The sequence below is a fragment of the Numida meleagris genome, chromosome 1 (genome assembly GCF_002078875.1).
Source record: "Numida meleagris isolate 19003 breed g44 Domestic line chromosome 1, NumMel1.0, whole genome shotgun sequence".
In the NCBI taxonomy this organism is placed as follows: domain Eukaryota; kingdom Metazoa; phylum Chordata; class Aves; order Galliformes; family Numididae; genus Numida; species Numida meleagris.
In genome coordinates, this window is record NC_034409.1 from 73,658,307 (window position 1) to 73,682,972 (window position 24,666).

The 24,666-nt window shown below is 43.6% G+C and overlaps 1 protein-coding gene across 3 annotated transcripts in view; it reads right to left on the reverse strand.

Moving 5' to 3' along the window:
* The window catches only part of TSPAN9 (tetraspanin 9), a 185,836-nt gene extending 169,648 nt beyond the window's left edge, over positions 1 to 16,188 (reverse strand). Inside the window, exons 1-2 of one of the 3 annotated variants that reach the window (XM_021393898.1) lie at positions 16,041 to 16,181; positions 15,507 to 15,686 (exon numbers count right to left, since the gene is read on the reverse strand). Coding sequence is in view for 1 of the 3 variants with exons in the window: in XM_021393887.1 (XP_021249562.1) it covers positions 16,041 to 16,050 (10 nt within the window). In the remaining 2 variants the exon portion in view is untranslated. Of the gene's footprint in view, positions 1 to 15,506; positions 15,687 to 16,040 lie in introns of all 3 variants that reach the window. The other 2 variants (XM_021393887.1, XM_021393877.1) reach the window with 2 other exon arrangements.

The window sequence follows — 24,666 nt, forward strand, 5'->3', positions numbered from 1 at the left end:
TATCTCTCTGCTGTCTTGTAAGAGAAAGTTTCAGAAGCTATTTGTGCCCAATGAAAAAGTACAGATTTTAAACTACTCGTGCTCCTCTTAATACATATTGCATTTTTTTCCAAATACACGTACAACCCTCCAGCAAAATTTTCCATTGTAGCTGGACAACAAAACTACTGCTTTGACACTGAAAATTCCCATACCTTCTGTTCTCACTTACATAAACAATTTGTTAGAATCAATACCATACTCCTAAGACTGAGTCACTAGCCACTGTGTGGCATCACCTGTAATGACAATTTACACAAGAGTAAAAGCAAGCTTCACCATTTATTTTTCTTAGCCCAATATGTTCTTCACCTTTTCCAGCTGCCCAAAGGAGATTCTTTCCCTTCACAGCCCATAATCTCTCATAATTCATCCCCAAATGTACACCACAAGTTCCTTGCCTACAGTTTTTTTTTCCAAGTTTGAAATAAGCAGCAGAAAAGCAGGCAACAGTTCCCGGCAAGTCAAGAGTATAACTGAACTATTATCTTTCAGCTGGTACCACTACTGGGACTGCAGTCCCCCCAGCTTTCAGTGTGGAATATATGACATGATAGAGCACGTGACTAAAAAACAGTGTCTCTCTCCCTTCCTTTCACAGAAGGTACAGAAGCTGGTTCCTCACTGTCAAAAACACAATGAAAGGCAGGAAACGCTGCATAGTCCAGCCACTTGCTAGGCAAAGCTATATTCCTGAAGAAGAGTATAAAAACACAAAGAATAGTTCTGCAGCATATCCATAGGACAGCAAACATAAGGCTAACAGTCTGTTTTTCCAAGTTGGTTTGTAAGTGCACGCTTGCATAAAACAACAGAACTTAATGAAAGGGTTAATGAAAGTGGTCCATAGACTCAATCTTTTGTACCAATCCAATAGCAGGGTCTTCCCTGCCTCCTTTCCCTCCAAATGCCAGAGACAGGTAAGAAAGGAGAGGAAGAACAATGTTTGCAGATAATTAGAATTACTGTCCTTTTCCATTACATTTGCTTTGTTACCTGGCAGCACTTCAATGCAACTGCACCAGCAACCATTTTAGTCTGAGCTCTCTCAGCTTTTGTGCCAAGAAATAAACAGATTACAACAAGGTTTCATAAGGGCTCAGTGTTAGTCAAACTCACCTCCCTTTAACGTTAAGGTAAGCAGCATTAAAGATCAGACTGACTTACTCTGAGTATCCTTCACAGAGACCTTTCTTACTTGAGGTAATTGGATGTATGTCAAAATAAAAGTCCCAGAGCAAATCTAGAGAGGTGAAGAAGGGTGAAGTGAACCTCTTTGCCTTTTGGACTAACCTCAAATCAAAAACAATTTCTTCAAGAGCACACAAATGAGGGCTTGAGGGAAACTAGAAAAAAAAGAAGCTGTGTCAAATCCCACCTCCCTCTGAACAAAAGGAATAAGTCTGAACACTGGTCTCTAGGTCATAATACAGACTTCATGCAGACACAAATTTAAATATTGACAATAGATAAAACATTAAAACAGTTTAGCAGAAACTGAAGGAAAATCAGAAATTTAGGAAAAGGCAAGCATTAATTTGTGCGTCAAGTTAAATCAGAACTACTAGTTTAATCCCTCCTCTTTGTATTTAGGCATGCCATTATCACCAAGACACCTGATTACATGTTCACAGCAACAAGAACTGATTCACCAAGACCCCTCCTGCTGAACTCTCCTACATTAGTCCCACTTTCTGATTGGTCTCACCTTTACTTCTAGTACGACCAACCACTGCTGTAAAAAAAAAAAAATAACATAAAAACAAACAACAAAAGACTCAGTGTTCGGGGTACTTTCAAAATTAAAACGCGGTATTGCAGAAACAGCAAACCAGCGAGCATGAGATGAGGACTTCCACCAAACACATGGAAAAGAATCACAGAACAGTACCATTTCCAGTGTTTACAAACCTCATACAAACTACTCCAATGGTATACAAAAAATAGAAATTATATAAATATTCACAAAACTTGACCAACAGAAATTTTCCAATTATACTACTGTTCATTTTAAACAAACGCTTTCCTTCAATATGCATCACTGTATCACATACAGTGATACAGTATGCTAGTGGTGTTTCCCAGGGGTCAGTACTGGTCTCCTTTAACATTTTCATCAGTGACCTGGATGAAGGGATAGGGTACACCCTCAGCAAGTTTGCTGATGACATTCTGGGAGGATTGGCTGACACACCAGATAGCTGAGCTGCCATTCAGCAAGACCTGGACAGACTAGAGAGCTGGGTGGGGAATAACCTGATGGGGTTCAACAAGAGCAAGTGTAGAGTCCTACACCTGGGGAGGAAGAACCACACACATCAGCACAGATTAGGGAGCGACCTGCTGGAGAGGAGCTCTACAGAGAAGAACCTGGGGGTTCTACTGGACAACAGACTGACCATGAACCAACAGTGCCCCTGTGGACAAGAAGGCCAGTGGTATCCTGGGGTGTATCAAGAATAGTGTGGCCAGCAGGTCAAGGGAAGTGATCCTCCCCCTCTACTCTGCCCTGGTGAGGCCACATCTGGAGTACTGCATCCAGTTCTAGGCTCCCCAGTTCAAAGAAGACAGACAACTTCTAGAGAAAGTCCAGCAGTGCGCTACAGAGATGATTAGAGGCCTGGAGCATCTCCCTTGTGAGGAAAGGCTGAGACCTGGGACTGGAGATCTTATCAATGCTTAGAAATATCTAAGGGGGAGGTGCCAAGTGGATGGGGCCAGACTCTTTTCAGTGGTGCCCAATGACACAACAAGGGGCAACAGGCACAAACTGGAACATAGGAAGTTCCATATGAACATGAGAAAAAACTTCTTTGAGGGTAACAAAGTACTGGAACAGGCTAGACAGAGAGGTTGTGGAGTCTCCTTCTCTGGAGATATTCAAAACATGCCTGGACACTTTTCTGTGGAACCCACTCTAGGGAACCTAGTTTGGCAGGTATGTTGGACTAGATGATCTCCAGAGATCCCTCCCAACCCCTATGATTTTGCAATTCTGTGTTGGTTTCAATCCTTCATAACTTCACCTGCACTTCCTTTACACAAGGCAAAGCAACAACCTTCATTCACAGAAGGCTACGTTCCTAACATAAAATGCAAAGCAAAACCGATTTGGGAATAAGTACACATATAACTTGGCAAACCAAAGTTAGCTGAACACTGTTGGTAGAACCTCCTTTCACTGAACTGAAAATAGAGCTGTGCGGAAAAAATAAATAGACAAGACAAAAAAGAAAAATACACCTGCAGAAAACCTACTGAAATCAGCAAATTTAGCAATTAGCAACTTTAGAAATCAGCAAATCCAAATAGAAAATCTCCTTGCCCATGCTTAATGTGAGTTCTATGTGTGGTATGGGCTCAGTACTGGGGCCACTCCTACTCAACATCTTAATCAATGACCTCCATGAGGGGACTGAGTGCACCCTCAGTAAGTTTGCAGATGACACCAAGTTGGGAGGGAGTGTTGATCTGCCAGAAGGTAGAAAGGCACTACAGAGGGACCTGGATAGACTGGATCGATGGGCCAAGGTAAACCGTAGGAGTTTCAACAGGGCCAAGTGTTGGGTCCTGCACTTTGGTCACAACAACCCCAGGCAACCCTACAGGCTTGGGGAGGAGTGGCTGGAAAGCTGCCTGACAGAAAGGGACCTTGATGTGCTGATGGACAGTCGGCTGAATATGAGGCAGCAGTGTGCCCAGGTGGCCAAGAAGGCCAATGGCATCCTGGCTTGGATCAGGAATGGTGTGGTGAGCAGGACTAGGGAAGTAATCCTGCCCCTGTACTCGGCACTGGTGAGGCCACACCTCGAGTACTGTGTTCCGTTTTGGGCACCTCAATCCAGAAAGGACATGGAGGTGCTGAAGCAGGTCCAAAGAAGGGCAGCAAGGCTGGTGAAGTGCTTGGAGAATATGCCCCATGAGGAGCAACTAAGGGAACTGGGGCTGTTTAGTCTGAGGAATAGGAGACTGAGGGGAGACCTCATTGTTCTCTTCAAATACCTGAAAGGTGATTGCAGTGAGAGTGGGGCTGGTCTCTTCTCACTGGTGACAGGTGACAGGACAAGGGGAAATGGCCTCAAGTTGCACGAGGGGAGGTTTAGGTTGGTTATCAGGAAAAATTTCTTTACAGAAAGGGCTGTTAAGCACCGGAATAGGCTCCACAGGGAGGTGGTTGAGTCACCATCCCTGAATGTGTTTAAAAACTGTTTGGATGTGGTGCTCAGGGACATGATTTAGCGGTGGGTTGTTAGGGTAGTATGGTTAGGTTGCGGTTGGACTTGATGATCTGGAAGGTCTTTTCCAACCTGAGCGATTCTATGGTTCTATGGCTGCAATCACCATAGAAAATAGTGTTCATCACCATACTGCCATAAGCACTCAGGGAGACAGCATTCACTACTGAACTGCAGAAGACTCGGAACTTGCGTTAGTATCAGACTATACAAGGCTGCCTCTCCATCTTTGCCCCTCTGGAGCCATATTAACTAAGAAATTAGTAATAACTACATAGAGATTACACAGTGCAACCTCTAAGTACAGATAAAATTCTGCCAATTACATTACTTTTCCTATGAGTTCTTCCCACTAGTCTCCTAAACTCAGGTTTCCTTCAACTTCAAGCCCTGTCTCCTTCAACCCTTCCCGTCAAATGACTTCAATTAGGAGTAAACTTGCTATACACCAGAAAACCAACATACAGAAAGCCCACAGAGCCCTCTACTCTCTAGGATATGATCCCAGTTTCATAGTACAAAGTCACAAACTTTTTAGCTAAGGCTCCTTCAAACCTGCTTGGTGTAACATTTTGGTTTTTCTTCTGTTCCTCTGTGTTCAGTTTACCACCTCATCCTTCCTCACTCTTAGCCTACTGACTTTTCCCTTACTCCCCCCCTCGAGTTCCTTCTCCAGTCTAGTCCAGTCACCTCCACAGACATGCCATATAAAGAAAACGCCGCTCTCATGGTCCTGTGTCTGCAGCTCTCACCATTCTATGTCTGCATGAGGTTGACATAGTTCATCATACCCTTATTATGAGAATACACAGACCAGTCCAAGCAGTCATAAATCAGCAAAGACTGTACTCAGCAAGGACAGTCCTGTTTTAACAATATCACTATAACCACTAAGGGTTAGTTCACACAGTTCAGCTAATACTAGAGACATGCAGTGACTCAAACTCAGAAATACAATCAGCTTTTCACTCGTTAATGCAATTAGCTTTTTTTTTTTATTTATAGCAGAGTTTATGGAAATAAACACAATAGCTATTAGTCACTTCCACCTTCAGAAATACCAGACATTAGAACAGCATGACAGACTTGGCATTATAACAGAGAATTCTGACAGTAAAAGGAAAAACTTTCAAAAGAATTTAAGAACAAAATTTCTGTTGTACATTTTGAAATGAAGATCAATCCTTAAACTAATGTTATCACTTCAGTGTTATCATAGATAGGAGAATTCATGCTGAAACAAACCTGAGGTCACCTAGTCCAACTGCTGTTCAACACAGGGTCAGCTATGAGGCATAACAAAACAATCATGATATCTTAGATAACATTGATACTCACAATTCACCCTCTACTTTTCTCAAAAGAGATTAACAGGAACGTTCATCTCTCCACACAGCAGAACCACAGAGTGAAAGATACTGAATCATTAAGGTTGGAAAGACCACTAAGATCATCTAGTCCAACCATCAACCCATGCCTCTGACCACTCAGGAAGATGTCACGTCACTCAGTGCAACATCTACCCTTTTCTTGAAAACCTCCAGGGGTAGTGACTCAACCACCTCCCTGGGCAGCCTGTTCCAAAACCTCCCCACTCCTTCTGAGAAGAAATTTTTCTTAACACCCAACCTGAACATTCTTCCCAGAGGCAACTTAAGACCATTACCTCTCATCTTACTGCTAGTTACCTGGGAAGTTGATCCCCACTATGCCACAGCCTTCTTTCGGAGAGCAATAAGGTCTCCCCTGAGTCTCCTCTTCTCCAGACTAAACATTCCCAGTTCCCTCAGCCACTATTCATAAGACTTCTGTTCCAGACCCCTCACCAGCTTTGTTGCCCTTTTCTGGATATGCTCCAGAGCCTCAAAGGCCTTCTTGTAGTGAGGGGCCCAAAACTGAACACAGTACTCAAGGTGTAGCCTCACCAGTGCAGAGTGGTTGCAGAGCAAAACTCACGTCTCTACTCCTGCTGACTACCCTATTTCTCATGCAAGCTAGGGTGCCACTGGCCTTATTGGCCGTCTGGGCATACTGCTGCCTCGCGTTCAGCCAGCTGTCAGCTAACAACCCCAGATCCTTCTCCTCCATGCAGCTTTCCAGCCACTGCCCAAAGCCTGTAATGATACATGGGTTACATTTTTGTAACCGAAATGCAGGACCTGGCACTTGGTCTTGCTAGAACTCATAAAGTCTTCCAGCTCAGGGGTCTGAGAACCCTGAGGATAACCGGCTTGACTATTAAAGGCAGAAGCAAAGAAGGCATTGAAAAGCTCAGCCTTTCCCTCATTCTCAGTGACAACGTTCCCCGCCATGTCTAATAAGGGCAAGATATTCTCCTTGGCCCTCCTATTGCTATTAATAAAAAATGTTTTTACAAATATATTATCTTTAACAATGGTGGCCAAATTAAGCTCTTGTTGGGCTTTTGCCTTTCTAATTTTTCCTCTGCATATCCTAGCAACATCCTTGTACTTTTCTCAAGTTGCCTGACCCTTCTTACAAAGATTGTGAACTCTCTTTTTCTCCCCAGAGTCTCAGCAAAAGCTCCCTGAAGACTGCCCAGGCCAGTCTTCTTCCCTGACAGCTCATCTTCTGGCACAGGGGGACAGCCTGTTCCTGAACCTTTAAGATTTCCTTCTTGAGCAATGTCCAGCACTCCTGGACCGATGCCTTTGCCCTTCAGGACTGACTACCAAGGGATTCACCCAACCAACATCCTAAACAGTTCAAAGTCTGCCCTCCAGAAGTCCCAGGTAGCAGTAATGTGGACCTCTCTCCTGACTTAATAGCTCCTGAAGAGCACTAGAGAGGGAACAAGTTGCAGAAGTCTTTCTGCTAGTTCTCTAACTGGTCATAATCAAAACAAAAGAACAGCAGAGGCTGACACTTCAACCAACATCCTGAGTTCAATGTAAAATGTTCAGAAAGTCCATTCCTCCTCTCTACATCACTTTAGCCTCTTCAATTTGAATGGGAGCAGCTTTATTTTTATTTCATCCTTAGTCTGATAAAAAAAATCTTCTGGTTCTACAATAGTAAACGTATCATTCTGATACTCTGACTTGTGGTCACATCTCACCACAGTCTTAATTTATTACACACAGTTACTGTCCAGAAACTACCCAGGTGTCTGGTAAATCGTCATGCTAAGATTTACTCTCTAGTAAAACAACTAGTTTCTGAAACACACCAGCCTCACCACGAGTGTGTACCAATAGTTATTCTGTATAACATAAAATGAAAATGATAGGAGAAATCAAGACTGAACCTGCAGCTCATTGAAGATATTACAGCAAAAAGATATACAATTTTCCCATCCTCACTGATTCTAGTCCCAGTCATTCCATCTAAAATCTGGGAAAACTGCAATTTACTGTTTTTCCATCAGTCTCAGACTCACAAGCAAAACCATGTAATCCAATACGTGAAACCAGGTTTGCTGAGGTCATTTCCTTTTCAAAAAATATTAAATAAAATTTCTTTTTATTTTGCTGTTTGTGTCTATAGCTTAGGTATTTTAATTCTTCTATTTAGCTCTGAAAGCAGAAGAAAAGCTTTTGATAAAAACAGAGAAAGCCTAGCTTTTCTTTTAACTACACAATCACAGAAGCTTAGTGCAAATGCTAAGCTCCTCCTCCAGAGGAACCTAGACAGGCTGGAGAAGTGAACGTAATGAGGTTCAACAATGCCAAGTGCAAGGTGTTGCATTTTGGCAATCCCAGGTATTTATACAGACTGGGGGAAGAACTCTTTGAGAACAGCCCTGCAGAGAAAGACTTGGGGGTTCTGGTGGACGAGAAGCTGGACATGAGCCAGCAGTGTGAGGGAGGTTATTGTCCCCCTCTACTCAGCTCTTGTGAGGCCCCATATGAAATACTGCGTCCAGGCCTGGGGCCTCAGCACAAGAAAGACACAGAGCTCTTGGAACAGGTCCAGAGGAGGGCCTCCAAGATGATCAGAGGGCTGGAGCACCTCTCCTATGAAGAGAGGTTGAGGGAACTGGGCTTGTTTAGCTTGGAGAAGAGAAGGCTCTGAGGAGACCTCATAGTGGCCTTCCAGTACTTGAAGGGAGTGTATAAACAGGAGGGGGAATGACTGTTTACATGGATTGATAGTGATAGGACAAGGGGGAATGGTTTTAAACTAAGATGGGACATTGGGGTTAGATATTAGGAGGAAGTTTTTCATTCAGAAGGTGGTGACGCACTTGAACAGGTTGCCCAGACAGGTTGTGGACGCCCCATCTGTGGAGGCATTCAAGGCAAGGCTGGATATGGCTCTGGGCAGCCTGGTTTAGTGGTTGGCAACCCTGCCCAAGGCAGGGAGGTTGAAACTAGATGATCCTTGAGGTCCTTTTCAAACCAGGCCATCCTGTGATCCTATTAAAAGAGAAAATACTATACCCTGACTATCACTACAAATTTGCTACGGTGCATTAGGTCCCTAAAACATATATGGGTTATCTTTCATTACATTATTTATAGAGATGGAAATAAATCATCTGACATCAATCCAAGGGGGGGGGGGGGGAATATCTCCTACACTTATCACAAAAGACAAAGGTTTTTCCTAAGGTCTTACTGACGGTATGTTGTTATTGTTGCAAATACCATTCAGAGTTCAAGTTCAAGATAAATATTCACTCATTTGGCTGCCAAAAAATACCATTCAACATCTACAGTAAGTCTAATGTATTCAAAAGAAGACCAGAGGAGGTACATGAGCTAACTGCTCACTCACAAATTGCAGAAGGTTCTTACTTAAGAGTCAGAACAGATGATTGTCACACCTCTGCCAATACACCACTGAAGCAACTTGCTAAGAGTACCATGTTCCAATACGTATTTCAATGCATGATCTTAATAAAAAAAAAGTTTCCAATTTTAGGCTTAAGCCAAGAAGAAAGCCTGTGGCAATTTTCATGTGAGCTCTTAAAATAATCTTAATAAATAAATAATCAGTTTTAACTATTTGGAATTTTCTTTTCTAAGGCCTTCACAGTGGATTATGTTTTCTGATTGCTGAAAGGATAAAATGGCATGGAATACAAGACTTGCCATTTTGAAGTTCAACTGGGAAAAAAATAACTTTTGAAGCACAGAATAAGAGAAGATCAACTCAAATGCTTTGGAAATGAATTCAAAATTACATACCAACAAAAACCAACAAAACAAATGAGAAGTACTTTTACATTCTTGAGGGAAAAGTTATCAGCATCGCTCTTCAGTACATTTCAGTCATTGACACCTCTCTCCTTTCTGAAACAACGTAGTTCAAAGCAGCCATGTAATCATCCAGGAAGCACAAGTAGTATGCTCTCAGAGCTACTAAAACGAAAAACTCTTCTCCCTCCTTGACAGCACATCAGACAACAATGTGATAGTGCTACAAATGAACACACGTGCTGGTAGAAGCTAGATTTTTAGTTTTTAAAAGATTTGAAAGAAATAAAGCAAATTATTTGCTAAGAATAAACATTATATAATACGGAGTTAACAAATCTCCATTATTCTGGTAATGAAGAAAAGAAAGCTGCTCTCCTAAAGAGCATTTTCTTGTAGAACTGAAATGTTTCAGCTGCCATCTAGTGTTAAAATTCATGAAAAGGCTAGACAAGATGAAGACTGAAATACATGAGTTAAGAAATTATTTATTACGGTGTCTTCTTAATCACCATAAATTCAAAAAAATAAAAAGTCAATTTTTAAAAGAGCCATAGGCAAATCTTTGTAAGGTGTGATTCTGCCTTGGAGCAGCTGCCTAAATGAAGTAATGTGTTGTTGGTTTGGTGTTTTTTTTGTTTTTTAAATCAAGGTCAGGCCACTACTCCTAAGAAAACTGGAAAGAGAGCTCAAGGAAAAGTTCTGCTAGATGCTGAAGAAAGAGATTATCAGAATTTTCAAAGAGAAAAGAATTAATCATCTATTTCCACAGGCCAAGCTGTAAGATAAGCAAATACTAAAACCGAAAGAGAACTACAGAGACAATGGCTTTTATTATTCACTATATTTTAAATAACCTTTTTATATAAAATCATAACTGAAATAACCTTATTCTCCTCCACAAGTCCTACATGTAAATTTTAACGTGAGTTTAACTAGCATACAGAACTAGAGAAGTCATCTCTGAAGGGCATAAAGTCATTTTCCAGCAAATGAAATGAACTCCTGAACATCAATAACAAAGTTAATATATCAAAAAGTGAGACTCTTAAGAGTATTACGTACAGAGATAAGAAAGAGAAACACTCTAAAAAAATAAATTATCAAGATAGATAAGCTATCGAGTGGGGCTAGGAAAATCCAAAACAGGTTTAAGTTACTGGAAAAAAAAGTCACTATCACATCTGGATTGCTACATCAAATTCACCTAGAATTACTACTAGTCAGGGCCTAGTCTGATGTTTGATATAATGCACTACATTTCATGGAAATCACTATTCACATGTATGTTTCTAGAATGAAACACAGACCTATTACTCAAAACTAGTACCAGCCAGGTTTCCTGCAAAATCAGTGGCAGTGTAATTGCATCGCGACATTAATGTTCCTGAATTAATTAACCCATATTAGACAAGAGAATTATTAGGTCAGCTGTAATAGTACTAATGCTGCTACTCTGCTTTCAGGGTTTAGTTAATATCCCCACCTGATAATACGGGTGTAATCCCTCAGTGAAAAACAGCTGAGGATTTTCTGAATACAGTATTTGATCTTGCAAAGACCGAAGTACACACTTAACACTAGGGTCTACACTTACTATAGCCTATGAGCAAGCCTGTCACATCACTAAAACCTAGATGACATCTAGCTCAGGCCTATAGTCTCAGCAAAGTCAGGTCACTTATTCCAAACCAGTCTACTGCCACTTGAACCAGGAAAGGAGACTCCAGCTGGCAGGTCTTTCACAATAGCCTCCCTTAAAAATAAAAAAAAAGGCAGAACTAGTACTAGAGTTCTAGAACTCAGGAAAATAAGTATACATACAGAATAACATGGCTAAACAAGGAACTTAGGACTGAGCTCTAATGCAAAGATGACATTCATAAGAGATAGAAGTGAGGTCAGGGGACAGAGGAGTACAACAGGAATTCTGATATTCTAGAGTGCTGCTAGGAAAGCCAAAGTTCAACCAAATTTGAAACTGGCAAGGGACATCACAGGCAACAGGAAAAGCTACCTCAGTAGAAAAAGAATAAACAAGGAAAACATGGGCCTGCTGAGGGGCAAATGGTGCGATGTCAGCAGATACAGATAAGGCTACGGTTCTTAACGTCGTCTTTGCCTCAGCCTTCACAGGAAAAGTCTCAGGCCCCTATTTCTAGAAATAGGGCTCAAGGTACATAAGAACCAGGATTGAGTCAGGGATCTGTAAAAAACAAACACACACCTCAACCCACAGAAGTACCTGAAAGCAGACAGGATGCATTCTAGGATGCTTAAAGAATAGGTTGATATAATAGCAAGACAGTTCACTATTGTGTTTGGAACCTTTTAGACATCATGGTAGGCCTCACATGACTGGAAAAAGGCAAATATTTCATATGCTTTCAAACAGGGAAAAAGGACAATCTACGCAAGTAGCTGGGTCAACTTCACTTTGGTACCTGCAAAAAAATAATGAATTCACAGAATCATGATATTTAGAAGCAGCCTCTCAAGATTAGTCCAGTCTCCCCACTCATGCTGGGTCAGCTGCAGCAGACTGCAAAGGACTGTGTCCAACTGGATTTTATGCACTGATAAGATTTGCCCCTTGAGTCTTCTCTGCTCCCAGCTGAACAGTCACAGCACTCTCAGCCTCTCCTCATACAAAAGACACCCTAGTGCCTTCATCACCTTTGTGGAGCTTTTCTGGATGAGTTCCAGTATGTCCATATCTTTGTTTTGCTGAGGAACAGTATTCCAGTGGTAGCCTCACCCCTGCTGAGCAGAGGACCATCTCCCTTGAACCGCTGAAAATGCTCTTCTTCCTAACGTAGCCCTGTTTGCTGCTGGACTGCTTTGCCATAAGTGTGTGTTGCTGGTTCGTGGTCAGCTTGTTGCCAGCCAGGACTTCAAGGTCCATTTCTACAGAACTGTTTTCCAGATGTTCAGCCCATAGCAAGTACTGGTGCATGAAGAAGGTATTCTTGGAACACATTTCTGGGCTTTGAAGATCATGGTGAATGGAAACAGTCAAAATGAACAGCGATAAATCATACAACATGAACCTAGTTGCATTTTATGATAAAACAACTGGATTTGTGAACAAAGAGAAAGCACTAGAAGTCATCTATCTCAGCTGTAGCAAGTCTTTCAATACTCTCCCACGGTAATTGTGTATCATTACAGTCTGGATGAGTTGACAACTAGGTAAGAGAAAAGCTGATTGGAATGCTCAAAAAGTAATGATTGAAGCACTACACTCAATCCAGAGGCCAATACAAAAAATAAAGTACCACAGAGGCCTATCTTGAGATTTGTCCTCCTTAAGCTCTGGAGAGGGTGGCAATAATAGGGGATGCAGTGAATATGCTCCAAAGCATGGCTACCATTTTGATTGTGCTAGACATACCAGAGAGATGGGCCACCAGGAAAAGACTTCTGCTGAAAAGGATAAGGAAATCTAAGGCGCAGATGGAATTAAACTTAGAAAGAAACATGAAAAATAACAAGAAGGGATTCTTTAGACACACTGGGCAGAAGAAACAGGCAACAGAGAGCGTACCCCCTGATAAACTAGAATGGAGAACTGGCTTTATGGAAAAGGCCGAGCTACTTAAAAGATCTTTGCCTCGGTCTTCACTGCCAGTCATGTTTCCCATGCCATGCTTCAAGAGAAATGGAAAACTCAATCATTTTCTGCTCACTACACCCAAGACAGTTTCCAGCCACCGCTTCTCCCACCGTTCCTTTTCTGTTAGCAAACAGTAGATCCAACGGGGTGCTTCCCTGGTAGGATCTCTTATCAGCTGCGTCAGGAAGTTATCTTCCACACACTCCAGTAACCTCCTAGACTGCTCTACAGAGTCAAAATACTCCCTAACATAGAGAGACACCCCACTGCCCCTCCTTTCTTGCCTATCTCTTAGAGCCTTCCATTGTAGCACTCCAGCCATGAAAACAATCCCACCATGTTTCAGTGATGATGACTAGGTCACAGTTTTCCTGTCACATCACAGGTTCTAGCTCCTCCTGTTTGTTGCCCATGCTGTGTGCACAAGTGTAGATGCACTTCTGTTGGGCTATTGGTCTCACCCCTGATCCTGGTTGGAATGCTGCCCCCAGGCTCATCTCTAGCAAGCCATTCTATCCCCTTACCCCTTCAAACCTAGTTTAAAGCCCTCTCAATGAGCCCTGACAACTCTGAGCCAGAAACCATTTCCACCTTTGACTCAGATGGTCCCCACCCATTGCCAGGAGGTCTGGTGCCAAATAAATCATCCCATGATCAAAAAAAAACCAAAATGCCTCTGATGGCACCAGCCTCTTTGCTGTATGTTGATGAGGTGGGTCTTCCTGCTCCTCTTAGTATATTTTTCTACTACCAAAGGAATGGAGGTTAACATCACCCAACCTCCTGCTCCACAAACTAACTGCCCCAGTGCCCTGAAGTCCCTCTTGATAGCCCTCAGGCTTCTCCCTGCAACTTCATCACTGCCTACCTGAAATACCAGGAGCTGCATCAGACCAGGAAGCTTCTGCATGACATCCCTGACCTGGGTCCCACAGAGGCAGAAGACTTCCCAGTAAGGTCCAGTCAGCATACCGGGCCCTCAGTTCTCCTCAGAAGGGAGTCTCCTATGACAATTACCTTTCTTTTGTTCTTGACAGAGGCTGTCTTGAGGCATGGGTCATCCTAGACAGCCCTCTGGATGGAGTTTCTCCAATTTCTTCACTTACCCTGGGACTTCTTGTTCCAGGGCCTCATATCTGCTATACAAAGGCAGCTGGGGAGGTGAGGTAGGCCAGGAGGGGTTGTCAACTGCCATCCGAAGCAGGAACCTGTCTCCGTTCCTCATCTCCCAGGTCCCCTCCCTCTACATTGCTGCAACAGAGTAGGGGATCCACTGCTACTTGTGGAGTGTTGCCTCTCTTGCAGGGATGCAAATAATGCTGCAGTAGTTATATTCTGACCCTATAGTCTTCTCATGCAGCTTTATTAATGAGGATTATTTAAACAAAGCACACGTGCCTTAAACCAAAATTGCCAGAATTTTCACAACTCCATTACAGAAAAGGCCTCAGTTGTATGAACTGCAGCTTGAACAGCACAGGTCTAAAAGTTTGAAAGGGAAAGATCTGGAAGCAGAGGCTATATTAGCTCCATCAGTTTTCATTCCTGGAGTTCAGTAAAATGCAAGATGGAAACAAAAGGCACATAAAGAAATACGAGGAGTGATTTCCTTGATGTTATCAATGTGACGTGCACATGGTTGATGGGTTATCTTATGAAAATTTTTTTAGCTATTTTAAGAGCTAACCATGGTCCATATTCTATACCAATATATTAATTCTTTTCCTCAGTGGTTATTATCCTTTCCCATTATATAACCTGAAAACTTCATCTATCATCTTAACAAATAATCCAGTAAAACTATCTGTGGCAACTGCTACTAAGAATAGCAAAACTGGTTAGAATACTATGCCAAGTTTTCAGATCCACATGGTAAAGGTAAAGTTTAGATCCATCTGGGACTGGCAGCACAAACAAGCTGCATGATTTGACTTACATGGCTCTTCTAGAGAATACCTAACCTTTTACAGTTAAATCCTAGGTGTCTCACCAAAGTATTAAAATAAGTTCAATGTAGTCAGATAATTCACATTCATTCACCACAGAATGAGCGTTGATAAAAAGTATTAAGTAAGGAAGTACAGTTTTATTTACCCTTGTAGTCTAGTTTTCCCCAGCACAGCATTTTCATACCAGAGGTCCTCCTCTCTGCCCTTCTGAAATCTCCTGATCTGAAGGCCTTATCAAGAGAGATGGAGCTCCCACTTCCCAGTAGAAGTAGGGGGACAAGAAAATAGTCAAGGTTCAGCAAGAAAAGCTTCAAAAAGCTTGAAAAGACAAAGCTAGAATCAAGTTTTATGTAAGGGAGAAGACAGGAATCACTTCAGTGGGTAGCTTCTGAGGACAGCTGTCAGCTCATCCATCAGCCATGGCTTCTTCCCCCAAAATCCCTGAATTTTAGCCTCTCTCTAGCAACTCAGGCTTTGCCCACACACACGACATGTGAGATCTCACCTCTTGGACAATCACCTGCAGGGCTTCACCCATTCAACGCTCAGGTCAGGTCTGCAGCTATGATGTAATACCACGCTGCAGCCTGAGGGGAAAGGAGAAAGGCAGCCCCCCTGCCCATCGGCGGTTTTACTGTAGGAATATTTCCACCCACGGCAAGGAGGTATCCCAGGTTTAAGACATCTGCTGCCGTGAGAGATGGGAAATGTAAGTGAAGGACTGTGCACACCGTCACCACTGGGCTCGTCCTGTCCCACACAACTAAGTTTCCCGTTTCTGCAAAAATTATACAGACGCCAGGAAATGGGAGGATGTCAGCTCTTACTACATAGCTTTCTATACCTAAGAACCGCCCGCAGCGTCCGCCCGCCCCACCGGGACTATGCCGCGCTCCCCCGCCAAGCCTGCTCTCCGTGCTACTGGCTCCCCGCAACACCCACGGCGACCGGCTTTCCCACGCCACCCCACTCTTCCTACTCCCAAGGCCGGGAACCATCTGCAACTTTCCCGCCAGCTGCCCGCGGCTTCGGAGCTCACCCTCGCTCATTAGACTAGACCAGACCGGACCGGACTAGGTCGGGCCGAGTCCTGAGAAATCTGCAGACGGGCGTCAGGAGACAGCTCCAGATCCTGCCAGCGGAAATGGAAGGAGGGGCTCGGACCGACGCTGCTCAGCGGGGAGGAGCTGGGGGCGCTGCCCAAGGGTAAGCTCCAGCCCCGAGAGGGGAGGGAGCTCTGACGGCCTTGGAGCCTTGCGTTCTTCTCCCAGCCCGTATTCCAACCGTGTGGTGCTCGGAGCGAGAAACCTGCGGCCATACCGCAGCAGTTCCCCTTTCTGAGAGCTCTGCCTAGAGCCTGTTCACCAGAGATGCCCGACCTGCTCTGCTTGCCACCTGCGCACACCACGAGAGATCCCTGAGGCACCCCAGGATAGACGCCAGGGGCAGCACCCTTCTGCACCCTCACAGAATTAGGGGACCACACCAAGGTTAACTCACTCCAAGGCTGGGGGGTCACCTATCGTCTCCTTCCCTCATTTGCCTCTGCTGCCCTGAAGGGCCTGCAGTTGAACACCTCTGCTCTAAAGGGCTGTGGAGCTCTTAGACACGCTAAGCTGTCAACCAACAAACTGAAATGAATGAATGAAGCCTACTGGCCCCTAAGCTGCTACTGCAGATGGCAAATCTACAGCTAAACTACTAGCTGCTCTCAAGCCTCTGACTGTCAGTATATTGCTGTGGATTCTAATAGGCCTGTCTGATTTTTTTTGCTCTTGTAGCAGGAGGCTACAGCTGCATATCACATTATCTGTGATACTACATGAGAGAAGGCAATGAAAGAGGTCTTCTGAGATCCTACGGAAAGTCCCCGACCTGCCTTCCTCTGAATGTCAGTTGAAGTTCATCAAAAAGTTAATAGAGATAACATCACACAGTCTTATGTAGAGATGTTTTCAGAGTACTAACACAGCTTGGGAAAGTTCTAGTTTGGATCACTAGTTGGGAAGTGGCCTCAAATTGAGATAGAGATATTTACAAAAAGTAGAGCAGTGCAGTTATGGACGTAGGCCTGTTTGGAGGAACTGTATTTGACAGTGAGTGTGGAGCATCTCTAGGATGTTCTGTAATCATTTCCACAGAAGGAAGCTGTATTTCACTTTTCCAGATCCCTTTATACTCTTGTTTCCTTTCCTGTTGCCACACTTTTTTTATTTAAGAGCATACTCACATCAATATATTCTGTCGTAGTTTCCATCCTGTCTCGTGTGTGTATTCTTACATACTGCTTGATGCACCAGTCTCTGAGCATCCTGATCATCATGATGCCAACAACACAACTGCCATGTTTGCACCTCACTTCAGGAGAGAGCTTGTGCAGCAGTATTCTGTTCTTCATTTATGTACAAATATACACAAATGTTGCTATTTGTTTACCTTGGAGCAAGTAACAAAGGAAACCTCTCCTGCAATGCAGCAGGAGATGGAGACCTGTGAAGACAATTTCATTTGGCTCTTTGGTTCTAGGTTCCAAAAAAGCTCTCTCCCCTGTATGCTGTAGTTGTAATGCAGCAACTCCTATTGTACCTGACAACTGAAAGTTCTTCATCAAGAATAGTGCTCAATCTTTTAGTAAGAGTATCCTGGAGGTAAAGACCCATCTCCTCAAAAATGAGCAGTACAAGAAATGAGTATAGGCAATGGAGGACAAGTTTGACAGTTTGGTTGCTCTTCTTTGTTGTTGTTCTTTGTTTTAGCAGAAAGAGCATGATGCTGTGTTCTTTACCTGTTGACATAAGCACAAGCAGTGTTATATCCAAGCGTACTAGATTTCTAAAGTCCTAATCAAAGTGAAAAGTGAATAAGTGAAACAAAGTCATCACTCACAGTCTATCTTAGAAAGAAGGTTGAAAATGCTGCTATTTATCTTAGAAAGAAGGTTAAAAATGCTGCTATTTATTTTAGAAAGAAGGTTAAAAATGCTGCTATTTGCAAATTTTGTATGAGCTCCATAATTACTTCTGTTCTGCTCACAAAGAAGCAAAATTGCTTCTAGCAGGTTCTTGGCAATACCAGGCAAAATATGCACAGGCAGACCAACAGTCATACAGAAAGAAGAGTTAAACTCATCCAACTAATGAAGAGGATCACTAGCAATGCAGCACTCCTCCTCACAAAGCAACCTAGGTCCAAAAGATAGTGTCTCTTCAGTGGCTGGCACACATATGAGCCCAGAGTGCCACCACCCCTTATGATCACATGGGTTGCACAGGTGCAAACAATTTGCCTGTACTCCCTAGGCCAGCTGTACCACTTTACCAGGTGCTCAATCACCAGTTCAAGCCGTGACCTAACAGTTCCCCTACGCTCTACCCCTTCCCAGCATGGACGGTGATTGGGCACATTAGGAGATGACCTCGTACACCTGCTCTCTTTTCTAGATGTTTAAAGTGCTTGGCTTGTCTTCATCCAAACTTGACTGACTTTATTTTCCAACCATACGAGGTGTAGTGAAAATGCTAAGTTGCATCTTGAAACAGTGATTGAGCACCTGGTAGGAAGGCAGGGCCAACCCAGGGGAGGATCCACCCCTTCCCAGACCTCATTTAAGAGTTGATAGTGGTTTTTTTCTCTTTACTCACTCCGCTGCTGTTGCGTTTGAGCAAATCCCTACTTGCTGTGGCCTGGGATCTTGCTGCTCTGCCATCATTTTTGCACTTTCTATCATGTTACACTTGGCAAGCCAAGCAGCAGTGACAGCAATGTATGTACTTAGGATGGATTGTTTTAAAAGGAAAATGCATTGGCTGGTCATTGGGACCCCCTAATATCCCAAATGTGGAACTCCTGTGGGAAACCCCAGGATTCCTAGGTTCCCCGTGGCTGCGCAATTTATTTTATTGAAGAATGGGGACCTATAAGGGACAGTGATCCCATTATTAAATCCCCTTCTAAGATGGCAGAATTTTTGAATAAATAAGCATGGCCACTGCTACTAACTATTAATGTGTATCATTCCTCTGAGGAAGTATGGAAGGATGAAAATAAGCTTTTAAAAGCCAGTATGAGACAAATGGAAAAGAAAATTACACTTCTGCAGGGGCAAACTGCTTCATCTTCAAATGGCATTTCCCCTCTAAAATTAAGAACTATAACATTAGAAGGTGTGTTGGGGACTTAACGGCTCCTGACTGAAGAATGATCCTGGGGTGGAACAAAGTACTCTGACAGTTTTAAGCAAAATGATATTTGCAGCTACAGCCACAAATATCTTGTTTTGTACAGAGAGGTGACCTTGATAGTTTATCTTGTTTTTGCAAGGACTTCCTTTGCAAGCAGGTGTTCCACTTGGGCTCTGTGTCACGTGTTGGTCACGCAGGTACAGCGTGCAAGTGGGGAAAAAAACCTTGCAGAACCTGTGCTGAATAAAAGCATGAGAGAGGCTGCAGTGGGAGAGAGGAAAAGTGCACTTTTAAGCAGAGGACACCCTGCTGGTGGATCCCTATCGGATCCACAACCGGCATGTTCCTTCTCCCTCCTTTTTGGCGGTTTGCCGTCTCTCAAGGGTCAGTAAGTAATAGTGCATTTGCTTAGGGAGTTTCTGCTTCCCGCTTACTGGGATTATCTAAAATGGATGCCTGTGTGTGTGTGTGTGTATGCTGAACAAAACTCATAACACTCTGTGCTGCTCTGAGTGCATAGTTTGCTTGCCTCTGCTCCTGAGACATCCTCTCGCTCAGATCCAAACGTACCCTGAAACAGAAGGGGAAAGGGACTCAGATCAACAGGATCCTTGGATCCCGGTTGGATCTAAAAATAAAAGGCATACCAAGAAATTTAATGTCCAACTAGAGGATCTGGGAACTTCAGATCCTCTAGAAATAAGACCAGTAATTACTCAAAAAACTAAGAAAGTCCAAAATAGAACAGCAGGGTGGGCACCGGAGGAGTGGCCCCCTGCCTACACTACATTACATGTGATGGTGCACCCGTACACGGCTACTGAACTCATGGATTTATTACAATGATTTAAACAGAAACCATGAGAGAGCATACCAGCTTGGCTCTTAAGATTATGGGACATGGGAGCCAAACATGTAGTATTCATGGACTGGAGATTTCTAAACTTCCATCCATCACCACACATCCGTCCCTCAGACAAAGATTATATGCGACTGTAGTGCATAATGACGAAAATCATTCTCTAATTCAATGGATAATGGCTGTATGTAGAATCATGTGGCCAAATAAAAGCAATGTCTCAATAAATACTGGCCTGTGGACTTCAGTGGAGGAACTTCAAAATTATGTCATAGAACTGAGAATGAAGGAGGCAATTAATGATGACACTGTTGAGAGTCTGGACCTGGTTAAGTTCTCAGCAGGGATGCGGACCTCAGAAGAGACGCCTCCCCACCAGTATCGCATGCTAATGTCCATACTTAAACCCTTTAGTGGCCTCAGAGGCTGCTGTCCAAAAAATTGCCCAGCTGGTGGCTGATCTAGGAGAAATGGAATGCCTATGGACCAGGTGCAATATCTGGACATTGGAAGGGGCAGAGGTCCTCCCTATAACTAAAATTAGGAGGCCTGCCCTGCAGACGTCTCAATAGGGACCCATACAGGTAGCCTGGAAACAGATGCTTAATGATTTAATCCAGGCTGGGGTTCAACTTGCAAAAATTGATTGCCAGCCCAATCATGTCCTCTTCCAGCTATGGAAGCAGCTGGAGGAAAATCAAAAATTTCAAAAGACTCCCAGAAAAGCAGGGATAAAAATAATTGAACAAGTACCAATGAGAACATGGAACTTAGAAGACTTTCTAGTTCCCAACAAAAGGAAAAAGCCTCCTCAAGTGACCTGGGCCACTATGCCTGAGCCTCCTATGAAAAAGAATTGGCAGTTGTGCAGTTACTTGTGTGACAGGGGATGCCAGCCCCCCCCGTACCTAGGCCTCCCAGACGGGACCAAAGCCCCTATGTTGAATTGACTGTTTTTTGGTCCTGGAAGAATGTACAGCAAGTGATGGCATTAGTAGACATGGACGCACAAACCTCGATTATTTATGGTGATCCAACTAAATTACATGGAGACAGGGAGATGATTGGTGGGTTCCGGGGAAAGACCATCCCTGTTACGCAGACATGGTTGAAGTTGGGGTTTGGGCATCTCCCACCCCCAGGGTATAAGATATCTATTGCCCCAGACCCAGAATATATACTGAGCTTAGACATGTTATGAGGTCTGACTCTCTGGACAACCGTGGGAGAGTTCAGACTAAGAGAGAGATGTATTACTATCTGAGTGGTGCAGGTGATATTAAGAGGCCATGCAAAATGTAAGCCTATTCGCCTGCCAGAGCTGCACCAGATTACTGATTACTAAACAGTATAGCCTCCCAAGGGGGCAAGAGGATATTTCAAGAATAGTGCAGGAACTAGAAAAAGTAGGGATCATAAGACCTGCACATAGCCTGCATAATTCCCCCATATGGCCAGTATGGAAGTCAGACAGCACATGGAGAATGACAGTGGATTACAGAGAATTGAATAAGGTCATGCCACCCTTTCATGCAGCCATACCCAGTATTACCTTCCTGATGGACACATGGAGTAGGGAATATAGAAACCTACCACCGTGTCCTAAACTTGGCGAATGCATTCTTCAGTATTCCCATTCATGAAGAATCACAAGATCTGCTTGCATTTACGTGGGGAGGCAGGCAGTGGACCTTTCAGGTCCTGCTGCAAGGTTACGTACGCTCACCTACATATTGTCATAACCTAGTGGTGCATGACCTCGCAGATTGGAATAAACCCAATAACATCAAACTGTACCGCTATATTGATGATCTCATACTGACATCTGACTCACTGGAGGCATTAGAAAAGGCAGTAGATTCATTGACTAGCTATCTACATGAGAAAGGGTGGGCTATGAACCCATAGAAGGTGCAAGGACCAGGCCTGTCAATGAAATTCTTGGGTGTAGTTTGATCAGAAAAGACCAAAGTACTACTCAGTGAGATAATAGACAAGGTTCAGGCGTTCCCAGTGCCTACCATGCCAAGGCAGCTGCAAGAATTTTAGGGTATATTGGGATACTGGTGTTCCTTTATACCCCACTTAGTGCAGCTGCTGAGGCCTTTATACCAACTCACAAAGAAAGGTCAAAAATGGGACTGGCAGAGAATGGAACAAGGGGCCTTCCAGCAAGCAAAACTAGCTGTTAAGAAGGTCCAGGCACTGGGTATATTCGATCCTCCCCTTGCAGCCAAACTAGACATCCACGTAACTCAGGACGGGTTCAGCTGGGGTCTATGACAGCACCAGAATTCCATTTGAACTCCAGCTGGGTTCTGGTCTCAGGTCTGGCGTGGAGCAGATGTGAGGTACAGTATGACTGACAAACAGTTATTGGCCACCTACTCTGCCTTGCATAAATGTTGAATAAAACCCATAACCCTCTGTGCTGCTCTGAGTGCGTAGCTTACTTCCTTCTGCTCCTGAGACATCCTGTCTCTCAGATCCAAACGTACCCTGAAACAAGAGGGTAGAGGCACAACAGGAAGTTTGTGCACAGAGAGAAAGTTCAGATATTGCTGTAGGTGTAAAAATTGCTGCTGTCCTTTACTACAGGCTTTTGGCAGTACCACAGGGAAGGTTAACAACACTAGCTGCCTTTGTTTCAGCTGGGCTGGAATTGTTTTCTTCAGAGTGTCTGGTATGATGCTATATTTAAGTTATAGGAGAAAAACAACTTGGTAACGTACTGATGTTTATAGTTGCCTACTAAGCCAAGGCCATTTACAGTGAATGGCCCAATGAGCTGGGAGGGAACAGAATTAGGACAGCTGACTTTGTGGAAGAAGTTTTGAAGGGAGTGGGAGTTCATGCTGCTCTCTTCTGCTGCTCTGGTGGCTAGCTGGACTTCAATCAGGGAGTGGTAAGCAATTGCTTGTGCATCACTTGTTTTATATAATTACAGTGATAACTGTTTTCCTTTTTCTCTTCTCTATCTTGGTAAATAGTTCTGTCTCAGCCTACAAGTTCTACTTTGTCTTTTTGATTCTCTCCCCCATCCCCCTGGGAAGGGGGAGAGTGAGTGAATGACTGTGTGGTGCTGAGCCACTTGTTTGGTTAAACTACAACACTAGCCCTGCACAGTCCTTAGAAACAGACTCTTGGGAGTACAAGGTCTGCAAGCTTAGGAGGAAAAAGTTTATTTATGTGAACAAATAGATACATGGACTCTTCCCATAACATGAACAAAATCATCTTTCTCCAGCTCTGACTTGATAGCATCATCTTTGCTATTCTCTTTATCCACATCCCTTTGTTATCTTGCATAGCTCTGTCTTAGATGCAGGCCATGAGCAGCAAAGTGCATGACAGAGTGGGTATCATGTCAGCATCTTCACAGTAATGTGATGAAGAGACATTCTATGATGGACCTCCTACATGTAGGTAGAAACCTGCATTTGGGCAGTTACAACAAAGAAACTGGCGTACAATAACTTAATGAAGAAGTAAGTCAATTAGTTCCTCTTCCACATCAAATCAATTGTCCGAGCCAACTGGGATTTCAGAGGTATAGATTTATGTGTGGTAAGGCTAGTCCTGGTGCAGCTTGTGCTTACCTGAGTAGAGAAATTGCATCTGCATATGAAGCACACTTATCAGTGCTTTACACTTAAGCATATTCTGGTCTTCTCTTAAGGCGAAAATCGTCAGGACCACTCCTGCACCAGGCCAAATAAACTCTTCATAGAGCCTTGCATCACAAGGTACTAATGGTACTTTTTACTATCTTCCATAGATGGTGAAATATTCATCCTCTGGTGTGAGTCTCTGTGTGACTGAATGGGAGGTAGTGAGACTTTCATCTGACTCTCATATCCAGTTCTGGCACTGGCATTTGATATTTGTATGTCTGACCCTTGCCAGTTAGTTCTGTTCTGTACCAATTTGGCATCATCCTCTATGGCTTTCTATGATAGTGTAACTGTGTCCGTGGACAAGGGAAGAGCAACTGATATCATTTATATGGACTTCAGTAAAGCCTTTGATATGGTTCCTCATAACATCTTTCTCTCCAAATTGGAAAGACATAGATTTGACAAATTGACTGTTCAGTGGATGAGGAACTGTTTGCACTGAGAATGGTGGTCAAAGTCTCAATGTCCAGATAGAGATTAGTGATGAGTGGTGTCCCTCAGGGGTCAGTACTGGAACCTTCCTCAATGACATTGACAGTGGGATTGACTGCACCTTCAGCAAGTTTCCAGATGACACCAAGCTGTGTCCAGTGGTCAGCATGCATGAAGAATGCTATCCAGGGAGACCTAGACAGGCTCAAGCAGTGGGGCCCAGGAGAACCTCATGAGGTTCAACAAAGCCAAGTGCAAGGTCTTGCACCTGTGTCATAGCAACCTCCATTATCAATACAAGCTGGAGGGCAAAAGGGTAGAACACAGCCCTGTCAAAAAGAGCCTGACAGCACCTTTTCGGTATCTAAACAGGGGCTGTAATAGAGAAATGAACCGACACTCGTGTCTGTTGTGATGGGACATGTTATGGTTTTGTGATTTTTTGTTGTCGGTATTCCACATCATTACATCATGTAAGGTACGGGCAGTTAAAGAGTTAATCCCCTGGTTACTGCA